The sequence below is a fragment of the Pelodiscus sinensis genome, chromosome 8 (genome assembly GCF_049634645.1).
Source record: "Pelodiscus sinensis isolate JC-2024 chromosome 8, ASM4963464v1, whole genome shotgun sequence".
NCBI classification, from domain to species: Eukaryota; Metazoa; Chordata; order Testudines; family Trionychidae; genus Pelodiscus; species Pelodiscus sinensis.
In genome coordinates this window covers 61,615,765-61,636,109 of record NC_134718.1, presented here as the reverse complement: position 1 = coordinate 61,636,109, position 20,345 = coordinate 61,615,765, and the positions used below count along the sequence as shown (strand labels likewise).

Sequence of the window (20,345 nt, the reverse complement as noted above, 5' to 3'; positions counted from 1 at the left end):
GTGCAGACAAAAACAATATTGCACTGTACTGTTAAGTGTGAACTACTAAAAACAATAAAGGGAAAATAAAGATTTGGCAAGGTAAGAAAACTGTTTCTGTGCTTATTTAATTTAAAGGAAAATGGTTAACAGCAGTGTTTTTTTCCTGCACATTTCAAAGCTATATTAAGTTAATATTTAGCTGTAAACTTTTGAAAGAACAACCATAACACTTTGTTCAGAGTTACAAACAACCTAACTCAGGTTCTACTGTACGAATGCTCTGCCAGCAACTACTTAGCCTAAACCAATTCTCAACAACCATTCTCCTTGTAGTAGCTCTCCAGTCATACCAGAATCTGGATCCTATTGCTGTACTAGGCGGAGCCAACATCCATGCCTGGCTCCTGGGTAAAGAAGGAGGGGGACAGCAATGCGCTCCCAGAAAGAGCAGGGCCTAAGGCAGAAGGGACGGGGTTGAGGGCAGCAGGGCCTCAATGCCACACAGACCAAAGCACCCAGAGTGCACTGCGCACTGCTCAGGCAGCAATTTAAAGGGCTCAAGCTCCAAGTACAGCAGTGGCTCCCTAAGCCCCTTTGAATCACCTCTCCTTCAACCCTCTGTTGGGAGGTCTGGTATTACGGGACATCTGGCAGCAGATTCCCTGCAACTGCTGCTTATTTCTCTATTCAGAGATGCCAAATGTCAGTTGAAGCCAAACAAGCCTGTTGTCAGATAGCAGAACCACTTAAGGAAACAAAGTTAATTTTTCACCGTACTTAAAAATAATACTACCTTACTGCCTAGACACCGCCTAAGTTTGAAAAGTTTTATTAGAGTTAAGAGAACTAACCACACTAATTAAAAAATGTATATTCAGATTAATGAGCTTCTGGTACTAAGTTGATTTTCTCCAGAGCTAATAAACACGTTAATGTGAAATAGAAAACCATGCCAAAACTCTAAAAGACAAATCAGTCTCTTGAACACAAAGCCCACACTCTGTGCTTAATCTTTTATAGTTCAGTGCTTAAAAACTATTACATTCTTTTGCCTACGGGGCAAAAGCTCACTCCAGTGTTACTTCAGTCTTTGGAGTTACACCAAGAATGAATCTGGCTTATAGTGGGCACATTTCTGCATACTTCAGATACAAAAGTGAACTACAAATGTAAAATCAACTGCTGAGTGTCACATACAAGAAGTTCTCTTGCAGATGCATATACAAATGTCTCCACCACAAGACCCCCGCTATCTACCACTGTCTTTCCATCCAACCCCTACTTTACCTTCTCCCTCTTTACAACCACCAGTCTCCCCTTTCCAACCACCTCTACCGCTGAGCTTCTCTTTTCCCACCCCTCAACCCACCTTCGTCCTTCTCCTCTAACTTCAGGCTTCCCCATCTGATGTGCTGGCTGTGAGGCTCCTCCTTAGCTCCAGAAACTGCTCCTGAGGGGCTGTTTCTCCAGCCACCAGTCGGGAGACAGGAACTGAGGCAGCCAGGCAGGGACAGGTGAGGGAGGTGGGAGGGACCGGGCACAAGGCCACTGCTAAAGGGGGAGGAGTCAGGCAGGCTCAGGGAAGGGCTCCCTAAACCCTGTGTGAGGGGCCCTCTGAAGTGGTGAATAATCCCCCCAGGGATGAGAAAATAACCCCAAGCCCTGCCCCCCCAAGAGACAGAAATGAGCCTGGACTCCCTGTTCCAGCAAATCCTCCTCACGGAGCAGCAAGCGGAAGAGAAGCGGCGCCTCATGCACCAAGGTCAGCCACACGGCCGCCATCTTGTGCCTGGTGCAGGGGGACGGCCACAGGTGCCTGTGGCCACATGACGCCCAAAAAGCCCTGAGTGGCAGTAGGGGTGGTGTTTTCAAGGGCAGCAAGGTCAGTAAAGGCTGACTGAGCCTTTCCCCTGGAGTTTTAGACTCCTAGGGTATGTCTAGACTACATGGCTCCGTCAACAGAGCCATGTAGATGAGTTCACTAGACATAGGAAAATGAAGCGGCGATTTAAATAATCGCCGTTTCATTTACATCAAAATGGCCGCCGCACTGAGTTTGGCGGCACAGTGCGGTAGTCTGGATGCTCCGCCGTTGACAACGGAAGCCTTTGTCGACTGCTCCGTTATGCCTTGTGGAACGAGGTTTACCGGAGCGGTCGACAAAGGCTTATTATTTAAATCGCCACTTCATTTTCCTATGTCTAGTGAACTCATCTACATGGCTCTGTCGATGGAGCCATGTAGTCTAGACATACCCCTAGATTGTAAGGCCAGAAGCGACCTTCAGAGAGTGTAGTCCAATTGGGTTACCTTAGGGTCAGTGCCAGTACAACAGGTATCCCCCTCTGGCAGGGCTCTGGGGAAATGGGCTGGGCATTTCCATACATCCCCGCCAAGTGTCTCCTGGCCCTGCCTGCCGGCCTGCATGCTCCCCCTCCCCCTGCCATCCCCTGGTAATTTAACGCCCGCAGAAGTCCCCAGTGTCACCACTGGTAGCACAGGGGCTAGTGTGTCTTCTGTCTGCTAGCTCTCTGCCACTGCCATATGGCCATGGGGAGGTGTGTGCAGCACCACGCCATCCATAGGATGGTTTGGGATGGCCACCCCAAGCCTCGCACTTCATGGGGTGCCATAGTGGCTTCCCAAGCCGTCCTATGGATGAGAGGGGGTCCCTCATATTCAAGGTAGTCTGTGGGACCCTGGACAGGCTGGAGCTTGAAGGAGGAGTCGGGCCATCCCACACTCATCACAGTGGCAGGAGCTGCAGGGAAACAGAGCAAGGAAGCAGACTGGTCTGCTCCACCTCCCTCTCCCAAGCCACCCTGCACTGGGGCTGGGATGCTGTACTTCCCACTGCCATAGTGAAGCAGAGTGACCGGGTTGCCCTGGGAAATGGTGACAGAGCAGAGTAGATGCAGCTACATCACTCTGCTTCCCTGCAGCTCCCACCACTGCAGTGAGTACAGTGGGGAGGGGTGGAAGGAGGCCACTACTGCTGCCCCACAGCAGGCCTACTAGTAATGCTTGAGGCTGCATCCCTTGGGGAAGGGTACTTGAGGGAAGAGTTAAGATGGGAGGGAAAAGAGCAGAGCAGGGCTGGAAAGAGGTGGGATGGAGGTGGAGCAAGGGCTGGACTTGGGGGAAGAGCTGCACCACCCAGATGGCCACAGGGACTCATGTGCCAGCAGCTGTGCATAGGGCAAATTGTGGAACAGCTTGGGCTGCAGATGGCCCATGGGCCATGAGTTTGAGACCCCTAGTCTAGACCTGTGTTTCTCAACCTTTATTTTATAAAGTACCCCTTTTTTAAAAAAATAATAATTATAAGTACCCCCTTTTTTGAAAAAAAAATTATAAATACCCCCAGTACCTACAATTTTCAGACACACAACATTTTTTTCTACCATTGCAACACCTTTGTTTAAACAGCTTAATCATAGCCGAATGGGCGATGACATTTTTGGGTGTAAAAAGTACAAAAATAATAAAGCACTGTAAAACTTAAAACAAAAATTCAATTTTCTCCAAATTTCATTTGTGTTGATGTACGCCCCAGACTTCTCTCGAGTACCCATAAGGGTACTCATACCATTGGTTGAGAAACACTGATCTAGCCAGACCTGGCCTAGCCAGGCCACCAATTTACCCTGTTACTCCTGTATTGAGACCAATAACTTGAGTTCCTGCCTTCCGCACCTCAGGCCCTGCCTCTACAGATTGATAAGCTATATCTTCCAGAAAGCTGTCCAGTATTGATATTCACTTATATAACCCTATGGGTTTTGCATAACCACATCAAGGTTCATGCCTCTGGGCCTTTAGTTTTACTGTCATGTCCCTAAAAGTCTCTGTCTGACCTGCATATATAGCAGTTAACCCTGGCTTGTGTCTGATGCTCAGCAGGTGGAATTGTTATTGTTCAGATATAATCACTGAGAGGTTATGCTGAAATGTCACTGTCATCAAATATTATGAAAGGTTATCAATATAAACAGAACAAGGCTAGAAGAAGCATTAAAAATCAGTCGGAGCAAAATCCTCCCTTGACAATAGCAAGGTTGTCGATACTACCTAGACACTCTACAAGCAAAGGAGAATATACAGTGGGATCATTTTCATAAAAGAGCAAAGATTCCTCTTTCAATCATTATAGTGAATTCGATATGGATTTGGGGCAGTCCTACAATAGACACACGTGGGTTGGCTTTGGAAGAGCCTATCACTCTTCTCCCGTGAAGGAATACAGCAGATCAGGCTTGGATCATTCTCTCACACAGCCTTACCAACACATAATTATTTTTCACGAGACTCACAATATTTGTTAAAGCGGTGAGGAGTCCTGTGGCACCTTATTGACTAACTGAAGTGTTGGAGCATAAGCTTACGTAGGCAAAGACCCACTTCGTCAGATACATGTAGTGGAAATTTCCAGAGGCAGGTATAAATATGCAGGCCAGAATCAGGCTGGAGATGACAAGGTTGATCCAATCAGGGAGGATGAGGCCCACTTCTAGTAGCTGAACTGTTGGGTGTGAATTCCAAGAGAGGAGAAACTGCTTTTGTAGTTAGCAAGCCATTCACAGTCTTTGTTTAATCCAGAGTTGATTGTGTTGACACGAAAGCTTATGCTCCAACACTTCAGTTAGTCTATAAGGTGCCACAGGACTCCTCAACGCTTTTGCAGATTCAGACTAACACGGCTACTCCTCTGATACTTGACAATATTTGTTGTTATTCCTAAAGCCCCAATTCTTGGAATCATGTTGTTATTACAAGTCAGAGTGAGTGTGTGTGTGTGTGTGTGTTTTCCTCCCCACCCTTTCCCTCCCCACCCCGCATGGTAGAAACATGAAAAACAAACCCCAAGACTCAGAAGGCAAATAAAAAAGGTCCATTATTTTTATTAACCATTTGCTGATTTTCAAACCGACTTCATAATATTGGGGGTGGCTAAATCATGAATTTTTGAATGCTTGATTCTGGCAATCCTGCAGTCCAGACCAGGGGTGGGGAACCTCCAGCCACAGGCTGCATGCAGTTTGTCAGGGATAGCTGCTGGCAGGTCTCCAGATGGCTTGTTTACCTGAGCATCTGCAGGCATAGAGCCCTGCAGCTCCCAGTGGCCACAATTCATTGTCCCTGGCCAACAGGAGCTTCAGGGAATGGTGGCCCAGCTCATACCACTTTCTGCAGCCACAATTGGCTGAGGCAGGTGAACCATGGTGACTGGGAGCGGCAAGCAGCAGTGCAGCCAGGATGCCAGAAGACCCCCACCCCTGGTCTAGACCTATAGTTTGAACTTTACAAAATCTGCTTTCAGGACATGTAGTTTCCTGAGTGCAGTGGGAACTTTAAGGAAGCTTGTCCAGGATAACACAGAAAAAACACTTTAGAAGATACAGTAATTCCTCATTTAACACTATAGATATGTTTCAGTAAATGATCGTATTAAGTGAAAACGTGTTATGCGGGGTCAATTTTTCCATTGAAAATAATGGAAAAGGTGGGGGTTGCGTTTCAAGCGGTGGTGTCTGTTGGGACCGGGGCATAAGGTTGTGGGAGACAGGGGACTGTGTTACAGCAGGGAGGGGAGGTGTTTGGCTCTGGGGAATGAGAGGGGAGGGGGATTGGGTTGGGAGTATGCCCCTGTGATGGGTCTGCCAGGAACCACACTGTGTCTGGCAAGGGGGGGTTGCCAGGAAATGGCATGTAAGCAGCGAACCCTCCGCCACTTTGCACGGAGGCAGGGGAAGCCCCACGCAGCCACTGGCAATGGGCTGGCTGGGGAAACCCAGCCGCTGGCCTGCCAGTGGGGGCAGAGGAGAGGGGGCAAGGCGTCCAGTAAGGGGGAGTCAGCAGGGAACGGTGCAGCGAACCCTCCACCGCTTTGCAGGGAGTCGGGGGAAGCCCCACGCAGCCGCCAGCAATAGGGCGGCTGGGGGAATCGTGTTATTCCAGGGACGGTCGTGTAATTCAAAAAATGTTCCCTAAAAAAAAAAATTGTGCTATCGCAAAAACATGTTAAGCGGGCACGTGTTAAATGAGGAATTACTGTATAGAAACAGAACCCCAGTATTTTGTCACCCTGCTACTTATTTTAAAAAGTAAGTCATGGTGTAATCAAAGTATCAACAAGGTACTTACTATACAGCATAACAGATGACCCTTACTTTAAATCAAATTTTCAAAGCCTGCTATCTGAATTATCTATGCAGATGCCATGCTTGTCCACATGAAAATAGTAATTAGATACTGTTTGTTCACAAAAGAAGGTCGATCACTTTAAAGTAACTGCTGACAGTGACTGTAACTGTTACAGGCAAATCCATGTGATTAGAAGTCTAGCAATTACAGGCAGTCCCCGGGTTACGTACAAGATAGGGACTGTAGGTTTGTTCTTAAGTTGAATCTGTATGTAAGTCGGAACTGGCGTCCAGATTCAGCCGCTGCTGAAACTGATCAGTTTCAACAGCGGCTGAATCTGGACGCCAGTTCCGACTTACATACAGATTCAACTTAAGAACCCCAGGCATCCCCAAGTCAGCTGCTGCTGAAACTGATCAGCGGCTGATTCCAGGAAGCCTGGGGCAGGGGCTTCCTGTAGTCAGCCACTGGTCAGTTTCAGCAGCGGCTGACTTGGGGACGCCTGGGGCAGAGCAGCTGGGGTGCTGCTGGGTTGGTCCAGTAGCGCCGCCGCTCCTCGGCGCTACTGGACCAACCCAGCAGCACCCAAGCTGCTCTGCCCCAGGCGTCCTGATTCAGCCGCTGCTGAATCTGACCAGCAGTGGCTGAATAAGGACGCCTGGGGCAGAACAGCTGGGGTGCTGCCCGGTTGGTCCAGTAGCGCCCAGAGCGGCGCTACGGGACCAACTGGCAGCTCCCCAGCTGCTGTACCACAGGTGTCTGGAGCAAAGCCACGGAGCACGGGGGCAGCGGGACAGCCCAGATGCGTCTGGGCTGTCAGCTGGCAGCGCGCTCCGCGGCTTTGCTCTGCTTTGCCCCCCCCCCCTCCTCCTGGTCTGCAGACCAGGGTGTTGGGGGGGGGGCAAAGCAGAGCCAAGCCGCGGAGCGCGCTGCCAGCTGACAGCCCAGACGCGTCTGGGCTGTCAGCTGACCACGCGCTCCGCGGCTTGGCTCTGCTTTGCCCCCCCCCTTCCCCTGGTCTGCAGACCAGGGGGACGGGGGAGGGGGGGGCAAAGCAGAGCCAAGCTGCGGAGCGCCCGGCCATCTGACAGCCCAGACGCGTCTGGGCTGTCAGCTGATCGCGCGCTCCGCGGCTTGGCTCTGCTTTGCCCCCCCCGTCCCCCTGGTCTGCAGACCAGGGGGACGGGGGGGGGGGGCAAAGCCAAGTCAAGCCTCGGAGCGCGTGGGCAGCGGACAGCCCTGTCCGCTGCCCACATGTTCCGCCGCTTTGCTTCCTCTCCCTGGTCTGCTGGAGACCAGGAAGAGGAACCCCGTTCGTAACTGCGGATCCGACATAAGTCGGATCCGCGTAACTCGGGGACTGCCTGTACATGTCTCTATTGAAATCATCTGTTTACACCAGCAGTGCACAATCATTTTTGATGGGGGGGGCGGGGAATCCAAGATTTTTGTAAGTGGGCAAGGGCTGCACTTTTCTATGGAGGAGGTGTGGCATCTGGGATGGGCATTGAGTGCAGAAAGAAGCTTGGGGTGCAGGAGAGAGTGTGGAGTTTGAGAGGGAGTTAGGGTGAAGGAGGGGGTTGTAATCTAAGGCAGGGATTTGAGTTGTAGGGTCTGGGACGGAGTATGGATGAAGGAGAGGATTCTGGCCTGGGGGAGGGTTGTAGGAAAGGGTGCAAGGTTTCGGAGGGAATTGTGACATAGGGGAGGGCGATGCAGAGGGTTTGGATGATGATCTGGAGCAGGAGCGGGATTGGTAACCTGGGGCAGGATTTTGGAGAAGCCAGCAGCAGGCTGTCGCTGGGAGGCGCTTACCTAAGCACCTCCCAGCCAGCAGCCCTGCAGGATCCTGAGGCAAGCTCCCTGTCTTCCATAGCTGCAGGCTGTTCAAAATGGTTGACTGCTCCCTGTAGCTCTCTACTCTGGGCACTGAGGGGAGGAGAAGACTTCGCACCCGCTCCCCTTCCCCCCCAGAAAAATCTCTCAGCTCCCATTGACTGCTTTCCATGAAGCCTCCCCCTCCCTCATGGTGACCAGACCAGAGAGCCACAGGGCAGAGCAAGCACTTAAAGTGGCATGGGCTGCTCTGTGCCTGAGGATCCCGGCAGGACAGCCTGTGGGCCAGATCGGACAGCCCACAGGTTGGATCCAGTGGCTCGGCAGACTGGATTCAGCCCGCCCCAGTCTACACCACTCTATCTTGCCTGCAGCAATTTTTTTAACAGAATCTCACTTTCAAAAGTTGATTTAATGTGACTGAAGGTTCATTTTTTTATTGCAGTTAAATTAGACATAAACAGAAGTCATGAAAAAATTAAGGAAATAAAAGAAGAGCTGAATGAAGCAAAAATAAAATTAGACACTAAGGTAGAGTAGTAATATTTATGCTATGTCAATTATTATTACAGGTAAATGGGCTGTAATTTTAATATATTGTTTATGTACATTTTGAAGCAGTATACATCATGCAGTGTTTATATTCATTGTCATAGTGATTGTCTAATGTATGTATGTCTAGAGTGCTCATCACCGTAGCATCTGAACACTTGCTACCTGCGGATTATGCATCATGCCCCCTTTAACTTTTACTGCCAGACTCCTATTTTTATCAACACTTATTCATTTGATGAAAGGAAATAATGATTTGGTGGTGATACCTATCTCTCCAAAAACATTGGCTGCTCTGTGGATTGCAAGTTTATATGTTCTATATATGTACTTCGGTGCTACTGTGATGGGTGCGAAAGAAAACCCTAAATTAGATTAAGGTATGTTAGAGAAAAAAAACAATCCACAAAATTGTTTACAAATATTCACTAGTTACAAACTGAGATCTTGATTCTGCAGTTTCACACATGCATACAAGTAGCCCTGTGGCAAAGGGTTAACTCAAAGACTAGCAAAAATATATAGAATCATGAGCTTTTGTAGCTAATTAAGTGGGCTGGCTGTGTCCTAGTCATAGCTTTTGGTGTGAAAATGAGGATACTGAAGGACTGAAATGTAAAACAGTTGCTGTACATGAAAGGTCACATGCAGTCCTAATTGATTCTACAGGTTGTACCTCCCAAAACCGGAATTATCTAGTCTGGCAACATATGTGGTCCCTGGATCAGAGAACTCCAGTAGCCTAGTGGCAGGAGGGTAACCCAGGAGAATCTGGTCTGAGGCAGTGGGATGGGACTGGGACTGGTGGCAGTCCACAGGAGTGGGGCTGGAGCCGGCAGCAGCCCTCAACAGTCTGCGGCACTGAGACTGGGGATGAGGTGAATCATTTTGCAACACCTAAATTTTAGCTTCTTCTAAAAACACTAAATATAACTACTGCAATTAATATAATGAAACCACTACTAGGTAATAACAAAATACTGAATTAATCCTCCAAATAACTGAACACCATCTCTTTCCTCCCCTCCCAACCCAAACCTGATAAAGTAGATGACCCTTTCAGTACAAAAATATTTTGACATATATTTCACTTGCTTGTGGTCAAGAAAAAGCACACAGGAAAATTTAATTTTTTTGTTCTGTAAAACCAGGTAGCATGTAATTAGAACTTGATTTATAGCATTCTGCCTTTCACAACTCAATGATTTCTTTAAAAAAAATTATTGCAAAATAACAGATTATGAAGACACTTTGGGGTCAGAAATACTACAATAAACCCAGTTATGTTCAGTAATAAAAGTACAGAAGCACAATATCAGTAACTTGCTTTGAATTTGTACATAATTAGATATGATCCCAAAGCTCTTGATATTGGAGGAGCTAACTCCCTCACACGCTCACTAAAATATGGTTTATTGTGGGAAAAAATCTGGCCCACTGTTTTCTTTTCCAAATTCTCTCAATTTTGCCTCAACTTCATTACTTTTGACACTTCTGCCCTTCTCTCTGTTATTTAGGTATATCATCTTAACTATACCCTCTCTCAAGTTACATATGTAGACAGTTTCCAAATCTAGTTGCTGCTTCTTCCAAAATATCTGTAAGCATTTGGTCTTTTCTCACCATCCACATCACTAGAACTATCATAGGGTATGTCTACACTACAATGTTCGAATTTGAATCGAACTAGCGGAGCGCTTAGTTCGAACTAGGAAAACCTCATTTTACGAGGACTAAGCCTAGTTCAAACTTACTAGTTCGAATTAAGGGGTGTGTAGACCCTTAATTCGAACTAGTGGGAGGCTAGCCCTCCCCAGGTTTCCCTGATGGCCACTCTGGCCAACACCAGGGAAACTCTATGCCCCCCTCCCGGCCCCGGACCCCTTAAAGGGGCACGGGCTGGCTACGGTGCCCGTGCCAGGTGCAAGCCTGCCAGCACCCAGCCAGCAGACCCTGCACCTGGTACGGCACAGAGCCACCCACCCGATGTCCCCCAGCCCACCCCCTCTTCCCGGGACCAGGCTGGCGGCTCCCGGGAGCTTGACCTGGACCGCAAGAGGCGGGCACCTTCCTGGGCTAGTGCGGACATCGTGGACCTCGTCCATGATCTCCACACTAGGCACAGGAAAGTGGCCGTCTAGGGCAGGAGAGCTGCCAGCCTGGCCACCCAGGAGCAGGTGTGCATGAAAATCAAGGAGGTCCACTGAGACCCCCGACCCTGAGCCCTGAGCTTACAATGGCCGTCCTGGGTCAGACCAAAGGTCCATCTAGCCCAGTAGCCTGTCTGCCGACAGCGGCCAACCCTAGGGACCCTGGAGGGGATGGACCAAAGACAGTGAGCAAGCCATTTGTCTCGTGCCATCCCTCTCCAGCCTTCCACAAACTTTGGGCAGGGACACCACTCTTACCCCCTGGCTAAGACTACTCCATGGACCCAACCTCCATGACTTGATCTCACTTCCCTTTAAACTCTGTTCTAGTTGTAGCCTTCACAGCCTCCTGCAGCAAGGAGTTCCACAGGTTGACTCTTTGCTTTGTGAAGAGGAACGTTCTCTTACTAGTTTCAAGCCTGCTACCCATTCCTTTCCTTTGGTGTCCTCTAGTCCTTCTTTATGGGAACTCATGAAGAACTTTTCTGTATGCACCCTCTCCACCCAACCCCTGCTTTTAGAGACCTCTATCCTGTCCCCGCTCCATCTCCTCTTTTCTAAGCTGAACAGTCCCAATCTCTGTAGCCTCTCTTCATCTGGGACCTGTTCCCAACCCCTGATCATGTTAGTTGCCCTCCCCTCTCCCAGCCTTTCTCTTCCCCTCTCCCACCTCCTTTTCCCAGTCTCCCCCAGTTTTGTTCAATAAAGACAGATTCCATTTTTGAACACAATTGTCCTTTATTTTGTACATCAATAAGAAGGGGGGCTAGGGAAGGGTAAGTGGAAGGAGGTGAGGGAGGAATGGGGTACGAGCCCCCGATGGGGAGGACTGGGCTGGCTCTGCGGGCTTCTGGGGGTGGAAGCTCTCCTGCAGCCCCCCGATTGCCCCCTCTCCCCAGATGGCAGCCTGCGGCAAGTGCAGCCGGGCTGATGGCCGAGTGGTGTGATGTGCCCAGTGTGGGTACTCCGGGCAATCCAAGCCAGGACTGCTTTGCAAGCGGGGCACCCCTTAGAACTGTCTGTCCGGGGTGGGGATCGGGTCCCTTTAAGCACAGCCCTCGGCTAGCCTGAGACAGCATCTCCACGCTCTAAGTCCTCCTCTGATGCCCTGCCGGCACTGCTTCTGGCCATCCTTAAGCCCTGTTCAGGGTCCACTCAATGTGGACTTGCTAGTTCGAATTAGCAAAACGCTAATTCAAACTAGTTTTTAGTTCTAGACGCGTTAGTTCGAATTAACTAATTCGAACTAAGTTAGTTTGAATTAACATTGTAGTGTAGACGTACCCATATAGATTCTCGCAATATCTCCTCTTGACTACTGCAAACTCATCCTCTATTGGCTTCCTGAAACCCACTTGACTTCCTTTTTGTTAGTTCAAAATATTGCTGAAATGATTTTCCTTAACTATTGTTTTGAGCATTTCAGCCCTCTCTTTGAGTCCCTTCCTTGGTTCTCACTCACCATCACATCAGATATTAGTTTCTGGTGCTTATCTTTAATGTCTTTCAATAACTTAGTTGCTCCATAGTTATTGGCTCTTGTATCAAATCATATCCCCCTTGTTTAGTTTTAACCATCCAACAATGGTCGTGTTGCAAAAGTCTGGAAGAATTCTCCTTGAGTGGTATGCACAAATTAGTTGACCAGCCTACCTGGAGTTGAAATGCTGTTCAAAAAAATAAATAGAAAAATAAAAAAGCCTGTGTGCAGAAGGAAGGTTTTTCATTTATTTGGAGCTTTATAGCAGAACTGTCTCAGCCCAGAGCTTGGTACCTTCATTACTCTTCCCTGGCTGATAGTTCTCACAGTCATACTGGGAAAATTTATGAGACAATCAATCCCTATTTCACTGTGTATAGTAGAAAAGGCACAGGGTAATAGCAAGCATAAATAGCGCTCTATGGCTAACCACAGACATTCAGAAACCAGCTCAATAACTTTGGGGGGTTTTCCCCTTTGAAGTTAATCTATGCCTGACTTGATGATGTCTGGTGAGATGAAGAAAAGCTCACCCCTGTATTAAGCTATCTAAAAGACTGTATGCTCTGTTAAGTCTCTCGTTTTTAGCCAGAAGATTTTTCATCTAGAATGGAGAGAATTAAGCAGGCCACTTTTTATACTGGAAATAGTACTAAACTTAGCCTCTGAAGAGGGGATACTGCTGCAAAGAATTGTGATAAGATTGCAAGCTAATCAGAAAAGGAGACCCATTAAGATTCCATGGTCCAACAGCTATGCAGACTGATTTTTGTCTGATTAGGACCCTTTATGGTCAAGATCACGTGTAGATTTTTTTTTATTACCAATAATCTTTTCTTATCTTTGAAGGTTCAACAGTTGTCTGAAAAGCTCTTCTACTTACAGCTTTTGAAAAAACGTGAAGACATCTTAGAGAAAAAGAAAGTTGAACTTATGAATCAAAGGAGTATTTTCCTCAAGATCTTTGTATGTTTTTAATTATGCTATTTAGGAGAGTTCAGTTCTACAAAAAAGTGTGTGACTGCACTCAGATTTATATTTTGTAAATAAATTGGACACTAATTAAATATGAAAATCTGAATGATTAAAATTGTTTTGATTCTAACACATTAATACAAAAAGAAATTCAGAATCTACTTCAAACTTTAATCCATTATTTTAGATTATATACTTCATGAACTACCTTTAAAATTTTTTGAGTCGCCTTTCTAATTTAGTAATATTACTGCAGTTTTCACCATATTCATCATCCTATATCTAGGACAGAATAGGGAATACAGTAAATATTAGAGTACTGCTACTTATCTGGAAAGGCAAAATTTCTGTCCTCTGATATAATGTAAGTTTGGTATTAACTCTATCCAGCAGACTGAATGCATGGGTTCTCCTTGTTGAGAAGGGAATTCACTATTTATTTAAATTAATAATTAGTCAAGAGTTTTGAATGGAATTTAATCTTGTTGTTGATTTTATGAATTTTTTTAATAAAATAAATAGTTTTTTTTAAAGAAAGACTAATATTTTAAATTTGAGACCTACTTCTAGAAGACACTGAGAAAAACCATATTTCAGGCTCCCTAACAGTCAGTGCAGGCTGTATTTTGAGAGTTAAAATAGTGCAACATCCTTGTCCTGGACTTCTACAAAGGGGTGAATTTCACACTTAATAAGCAATTTAAAAAACCCAAAAGAATGGCTATTTTATACCATTGATTTTTAAGCAGAAGTCTCCACTGATTTCAACACATATTTAAACATTGATGGCATAATAGGGTTTCTAATACTAAGAATATGTGCCTTTCATTCTGTCACAAGGAGGAAACAGTAGGATTAATGCAACAGAAGTAAGGTTTGAAATCTAGACCATTTCCTTGTTTATACAGGTTACAAAATAGATTGCATACCAATTTGTTATCGTTAAAAGGGGGTAAAACTGTATTTCAGCCTGATTATTTGAGCAAAGATTCTATTGTGCTATTTGTATTTTTTTCACTTATTTAGTCAGATACAAAGAAGAAAATGGCTGAAGAAGAGGAGACATTTATTAAGGAAATCACAGATTTCAACAATGAATATGGGCTAATGTGTAACAGGGATCTTTTGATTAAAAAAAAAGCCAAGTCTGAAATATATGATTTAGAAATGAAGGCAAATATTTTGAAAAATGGTATGTCTTACATTAAACTATTTTATCTTGGATTGCAAAAGAATACAAATGACTAAAACGGAACTGATTGAAGCAATAGTTTTAAACTATTCTCTTGGGGACCAAACTTTTATGTCAGCTCCTCATAGGCACCAGCTCCAGCTCCCCCATCCCTTGCTGCCTCTGATAACCAGGCAGCAAGGGGGAGAGTGCATGTAGTCAATACGATTAACTGATAAGCTCCGACTTAGTGGTTAATCACGTAGTCGTGGGCATGTTGACATCCCTACCACCCACCTACGGTTTGCTGTGAAGATACACATATGACTCCATCAGCTGGCCATTTTGAGCAATAGGCATTGAACCCGCCTGAGGGTCCTCCTGGGCTGTTGGATGGGAGCTGCCGAGGTAAGCACCTCTTAGCTAGAGCCTGCACCTAATACCCCAATACATCCTGGACACCCATTGCCTGTCCCAGGCCACAACTCAAACCTTCTGCACCCCCTACTGCACCACTACCTCCAGTAACAGCTCACTCCCATATCCTACACTCCCTCCTGCTCCCCAATCACCTACCCCAGGTCACAATCACCTCCTTCACCCAAATCCTTTCCAAGACCCCACATCCCTTCCTGAACTTCAATCCCCTATCCCAAGTTCCTTTCTGCTCCCAAACTCCATCCCAGACTTCACATCCTTCCATCGAAAAGTGCAGCATTTGATCACTTACCAAAATCTTGGAGAGGCCTCCCATCAAAAATTATTGCCCACCCCGTTAATACAGTTGTCCAAATATAGTTTTTTGTGCATCTAGTTTTATAAGTCTAATTGAATGTTTATTATAATGCTCTTTTAGAATATCTGAAGATGGTTAAAAGTAATTACAAAGTATTTAAGATTATACCCTGAAGATTAAAACTGCAATACATTTTAACTTAAAATGTATTTCTTAGAAATGGAATCAATGGAACGTGAAAATGTTCAGTTAAATGCACTCCAGTGGCAGAAGAATGAATTAAAGCAGGATTTATTTACTCTCCAGAGCAAACTCAAAGGTATTTAATTTGTCTGATAACCTCTTATTATTATAAACATTTGAGATTTGACAAATATATTTGACAAACAGCTCCATCAGGTATTTCTCGCAGAAGTAAATTTTTGGCACAACTATTAATTGTATTAATGAAAGTTATGAACTGTTACTTAGAATGACAATGAATAGTCACTGGGACATATACTTTTATACATTTTCAAACTAAGATTCACCAATTTTCTCAAGTATAGTTTTGTTTTTTACTGAAAACTTTACCTTGAAAAAAATGGAAAAAGCCATTGTTCACCTACCTTTAATAATAAACTGTTTATCCCGTTAAGTTTTTCAAAGATTATACTGCACTGGGTTAGAATGAAGACACGAGAAATTATATATATATATGGAGAGAGAGAGAGAGGAGAGTGACAATATGTGGTTTTATTTATGAAAGAATGAACAGAAGGTGACAAAGCAAAAGTTTGTCAGTGTGCCAGTGATGTGTGCATATCTGGAATCAAATAAAGCAGGAGCATCAAACAATTCAGGATCATCTGGGTCTGGACCTGCTCTTACAGAAGTTAAAACAGCAGGATAAAAGACAAGGATGGTTATACATTTGAGGAAGTAGTGTCACTCTCATCCTGATTATTTTTATCATTTGTGGATAGGTTGATAGTAATTTAGTTATTGGTCCTCTCCCTCATTTCCATTTGCTTTTTATCTCCATCATTCCTTTCTCCATCCTCACCTTCCTTTTCACCTCTTCTCTCTTTATAATACTGAAACAATCTTTCTCCAAAGTACTTTGCTGTTTGAAGTACAGCTCTGATCAATGTACACTGTAACATATTTTGATAGCTTGTCATCTACATTATTATGTAAGAGGATCTAGCAATAACATGGGTTTATTTGTGAGACACTTAAAATAGTGCAGCATTCACTGAGTCCAAATGTCATCCTGTTTGTTTAACACTGAAGTCCATTCACCATCATAAGCATTATTTATGATGCCTAGGAAAGCTAGTCATGGATTAGGATGCCACTGTGCTAAGTGTTGTATATACTCAGAATAAAGAGGTGGCATTCATCCCAGAAAACTTGCAACATAAAAAGTAATTGCATTCTGCCACCAGGAGTGTGTCTGAAGCCTATTCAGATAGACATGAAATCAAAATTAGTTTGTGTAGCAACAGCAGCATTGGCATCTGCAAAGGTTGCTCCTGCCTGCCAGAATCCTGGATACATAAACACGCAGTCACCAACCATGCTGTTGCAGCTTCACTACTACTATTGGCTGTTGCTTAAGCCAACTTTCATCTTTCCAGCTCAGCTGTGCTTCAGATACTGCAGTTACAGCTCCTGATTACAGTACAGACACACCCTTCACATTAAAAGATGAGATGATACATGGATTCAGACAGAGAGTTGGCTGGGTGTGAGGAAAGCACAATAAAAGAATATTGTTTAACATAATAGGTAGTTCACCAAGAGCATGACCGCTACCACATTTTCTTGTTGGTATCACAGAAATGGAGTTTTAAGAAGGGTTTTGGAGGAGGATAATGATGTAGATTTTCAAATGTTTATCGGGAGCCCCCTTCCAACTGTGAGGAACTGCGTGTGATAAGGCGTGAAGGTGATGGTTTAAAATTTGTACAACTGAGGAAGGGAGGATGGCATTATGGGCCCCTGGAGATGGGAGTCAGTATCTCAATACAGAATTAAAGATAACTAGGCTGGAGATAAGCCATGAAGGACTTTGAAAGCAAAGACTTTATATTTCTTGTAATAGAGAAGAGGGAGCCAGATGAGGAACGCAAAGAGAGGAGTGATAGGGCCAAAGTGACCAGAGAGAAAAAATGATCTTTGCAGCATCATTTGCAATGGCTATGAGCTGGGCAAGACTACATCCGTCAAGGTCAGAGAAAAATCTGAAAAAAATTGGCAAGACTGATTAAGCCTGGACGTGAGAACCTACAAAAAGACTGAAGGCAAAGACAATGACAATGATGGGCATATGAATGATAGGCAGAATAGTGGTGTTGTTGACAATAAGGAAGGTTGGGAGAATGAGCAGGAGACATGAAGATGAGTTTTAGCTTTGTTGATCTTGAGTTAATGGCTAGACATCCTTGAGCACATGTCAGAGAAAGAGACCAAGATTTTCATTTGGATAAAGGACAGATCTGTGAGTCATTAACAAAGGGGTGGTTACTGAATTTGGGGTTACAGATGAGATTACAGATGAGATTATCATCTAGGAGCAGTCAGAGTGTAGGAGAAAAGAAAATCAGGAAAGAAAAAAAGAGTTATGGAAAGGATGACAAGGTTTTACACAAATACATAAAAACACCCCACCACGTCTGATGGTGTCAACAGCAGCTGATATGTCAAAGAGAACAAAGATGGGGTATTGGTTCTGAGATCTGGCTAAAACATAGGTTGAACCTCTCTGGTCTAGGACTCTGATCCGGCAACATCCATGGTCCAAACCAGATTGCCAGGGCTGGGAGCAGAGCTGGGCCAATGTCCAGAAGCAAAGTCTGGCTGGGGCCAGGAGGTGAGCTGATCCAGGGGGCAGGGAGCTGAGCCAGTGCTGGGACTGGAGCCTGTCCAGTTGTAGGGGTTGGCTGTTGGAGCTCAGCTAGGAGCAGTTGTGGAGCCAGGCCAGTGGCTGACAGCTGGTAGCAGAGCCAGGTTGGGGGACAAGTGTCGGGGGGCTGGTGGCCAGAGCCTGGCTGGGGCCAGGAGAATAGTTAGTCCAGCATCTGGGGGGGCAGGGAGCCCAGCCATGGTCAAGTGTGGAGTCGGACTAGCAACCAGGGATCAGGGAGCCAGGCCAATGCCAATGAGGGAGCACGATGGCAGGGGCTGGTAGCAAGGTTGGTGGTAAAGAGGGGAGCCCGGCCAGGAAGCTGGCAACCTCTTGGGAGAGCCAGGGGACAGATTTCCCCGGTCCTGCAAACTTCCTTCTTTAGAACCAGTCAGGTTCTGGGGGTGCTGGACCAGGGAGGTCCAACCGGTGGTATAATAAAGCCAATCTTTTATTTTTATTAAATTTATAAAGCTTTACATATAAAATAGAAATAACTGGAATGTACATATACTGTGTAAATAACCCATACATAATAGTAGTTGAACTAAGAAAAAAATGCCATAAAGTTTTCTTTGTGGGGATAAAACATGTAATGTACAAATACAGTAAGTATCCTGCAGATTTTGCAAATGGTTGAAAGATTACAATTGTTTGCTGATTACAACTGTAAAATACTTTAATTTCATGCCTTGGGATATAATATTTTCACCCTCATGGTAGTATTTTCACCTTCCTAGCACAATAATTAAAATGTGTGAACTTACAAAATGCAGGCAGTATGTGAATACAGATGATTAATGTATATTAGTAAGGTCATTGTTATTTTATTTTTAGATATTGAAGAACAACTACGTGAAGTTGAAGATATTACAAAATGTTTAGAAGCAGAAAAAGTCAAAGTTAATGAAAAGCCTCAGACTGACATTGAATGTTTAAGGTAACGATCATCAGTTGTATTTGGACCATTTCTGTAACATCATGGTAGCAAAACTGGGCCTAATTTTAACCTTTTTCTGCATTGTACTCCCTTTCAAATCAGAAGAAATAATTAGTTCATGTCACAGAACAAACTCTACTATTCTCACTTATTACATCCAGTTATGTCAAATACTTTGCTCCTCATTGTCTAACTATACCAAAAGAAGGATAGGAGACACATGCTATAGATTTAATCAGGCCATAATTTTATTTTTAGATTTGTGTGACTTCCCAGCAGATAAAAGTGTATAGTGCAAGTAACCCCCTGTTTATTTCATAATTACCCAAGGGGTTTCCACCAGCTCCCCCTCTTTCTCTATACAGGTCCCTCCCGCACATCTGTTGCCAGGATCTTACCATCCACTCCCCTCATAGGAAGGTTAAGGTGGGCTATAAGAAAGAGGGTTGGCTCCCAGCCATTCCAGTCATAGAAGCCCTCACCCCCTTCTGTTCCTTTAACCAGCACCTCTCTCTTAAGTCGTTTACCAGGCCACTTATCAGGTCACTGTGTCTCTTCCTTATGGAGTACCTGCACTGGACATCCACCCCACATTTACAACGTAAGTTATGACATTTAGCCTACCACCTTTTCTGCTCCCCAAAATAAATCGTCCCTGGCACCTGCTCCCCACTTCACTGAAGCCAATATGGTGGCGAGATAAAAATCCTTCTCACTCATCCTAAAAAGGAGCAAATAGCACAATGCCCATAGCAGCCTCAAACTGTACCTATCACACCTCTTATGGAGTGTAGCTGGATACTGCTTTGCCTGCTGCATGGAAAAACGGGTTTCTAATGCCAGGGATTGAACCTTTATCCCGCCCTTACATTAGCAGGGGTTGCATGAGTGCTGCAAAGATGACCGCCACTCACCTTTTTGTGGAAGTTTCAGAGCTTGTTTCCCCACACCACTAAAGCACTGCTGCCTTGTTACCCAGTGATAAAATCCTAAGTAGAGTTAACTGGTACTACTGAATTCTTGAGTACAATGTTTGCCTCTGCTATATTCTTTTTAATCATTTATTATAGTAAATATTAGTTAGCTTATTTTACACTTCCATTTTAGAATTATGTGTTGCCACACATCAAACAGACTAAAATAATTTTTTTAATTAAAAGGTGATCCTCAGAAGGCTGGGGCAGCTTCTAATTGAAACCAGTCCATTATACAAGAGGAATTAAAGGATAAATTGTGCCTTTGACGCTAGAGATTCCATATTATTTAAGAAGCCTGGAAACAGAAACAAAATGTGTAAACTCAGTTTACATTATTTAATAGTAAGGGACTTTGTTTACTTGCCTAATTATAAAAAAACTAGCATTGCTTCTTATGCTTCAAATTACAGGAAAAGAAATCTCATTACTGAAACCATGAAGGAGCAAATGATGCCTTCTTTCACATAAATCATACAGGAAATATGTCCACTAGAGCTGAACAAATGCTTCAG

The 20,345-nt window shown here is 44.8% G+C and overlaps 1 protein-coding gene across 1 annotated transcript in view; it reads left to right on the top strand.

Annotated features, from left to right (window-relative positions):
* Positions 1-1,536: 1,536 nt before the first annotated feature.
* The window catches only part of CCDC172 (coiled-coil domain containing 172), a 30,684-nt gene continuing 11,875 nt past the window's right edge, over positions 1,537-20,345 (top strand). The window contains exons 1-6 of the mRNA XM_025183585.2: positions 1,537-1,744; positions 8,408-8,493; positions 12,994-13,110; positions 14,146-14,311; positions 15,244-15,345; positions 18,754-18,856. Of these exons, the coding sequence (XP_025039370.2) occupies positions 1,666-1,744; positions 8,408-8,493; positions 12,994-13,110; positions 14,146-14,311; positions 15,244-15,345; positions 18,754-18,856 (653 nt within the window). The 5' untranslated portion in view covers positions 1,537-1,665. The remainder of the gene's footprint in view (positions 1,745-8,407; positions 8,494-12,993; positions 13,111-14,145; positions 14,312-15,243; positions 15,346-18,753; positions 18,857-20,345) is intronic.